General features: G+C 46.5%; 1 protein-coding gene across 1 annotated transcript; it reads left to right on the top strand.

Moving 5' to 3' along the window:
- Positions 1–166: 166 nt before the first annotated feature.
- Positions 167–539, top strand: Pmar_PMAR015613 (hypothetical protein; the record flags this gene model as incomplete). The annotated part of the gene is made up of 3 exons (XM_002781285.1): positions 167–312; positions 334–386; positions 411–539. Coding segments are annotated over 3 exons (328 nt in total), but the record flags the coding sequence as incomplete, so codon positions are not given.
- Positions 540–748: the final 209 nt, after the last annotated feature.

Consider the following 748-nt stretch of genomic DNA (forward strand, 5'->3'; position numbering starts at 1 on the left):
CTATGCAGACTCTATTACTAGGGCAAAACTAGGGTTTGATCGTGGGATCGATGATAAGGAGGTTGAGGCAAGTTTGAAGTCAAATTGTGTAATCTATGACTATAGAGAAGCTCCTGGACAAGACCAAGGCAATGATGCGAGGCTGGACGATGATTGCGTTAAGGTCATGGCGCTTAATGTTGATGGTATAGACTTGCCCGAACTAACTGGCTGCAATCCAGGAGAAGTTGAGGAACTACAGGCTCTGGAAAGGTATGCCACGCCCGATGGCCGCTATGGTGAAGGTGTCCTTAATGATGCTGACTATGAAAGGTGTGTGGCAATTTGTGTTAGGAGGTGCCAGAGCTCCGATGACGTTCTTCGTCGGTTCAAGCAATACCTAAATGGTGATATAACAAGGAATCACTTAGGTATGGATGCTACGAAGTTGCAACGACTGGGTAGGATTTGCTACCTGGATCAAGACGGTCTTATTCACCGAAAGCCAAGCGACCCCGATGAGACCGAGAGGGACCAAATTACTGGAGTATTACATCTTGGTGAGTCCGATTATTCGGATCGTATGGTTCGACTACTATCTGCGATTTACCACTACATATACGGTCACCTCGGTATTCCTCGAGTTTATGGTAAGATTAAGATGAAGTATTCAAGGAAGGGTCTGAAGCGGTTGGTGAGGTCAACTTTGAGATCATGCATACCCTGTTTGAAGGCTAGAGCTGCACGCAGCCTGGATTATGTGACCACT

The sequence above is a fragment of the Perkinsus marinus genome (assembly GCF_000006405.1).
Source record: "Perkinsus marinus ATCC 50983 genomic scaffold scf_1104296942794, whole genome shotgun sequence".
Lineage (NCBI taxonomy): Eukaryota > Perkinsozoa > Perkinsida > Perkinsidae > Perkinsus > Perkinsus marinus.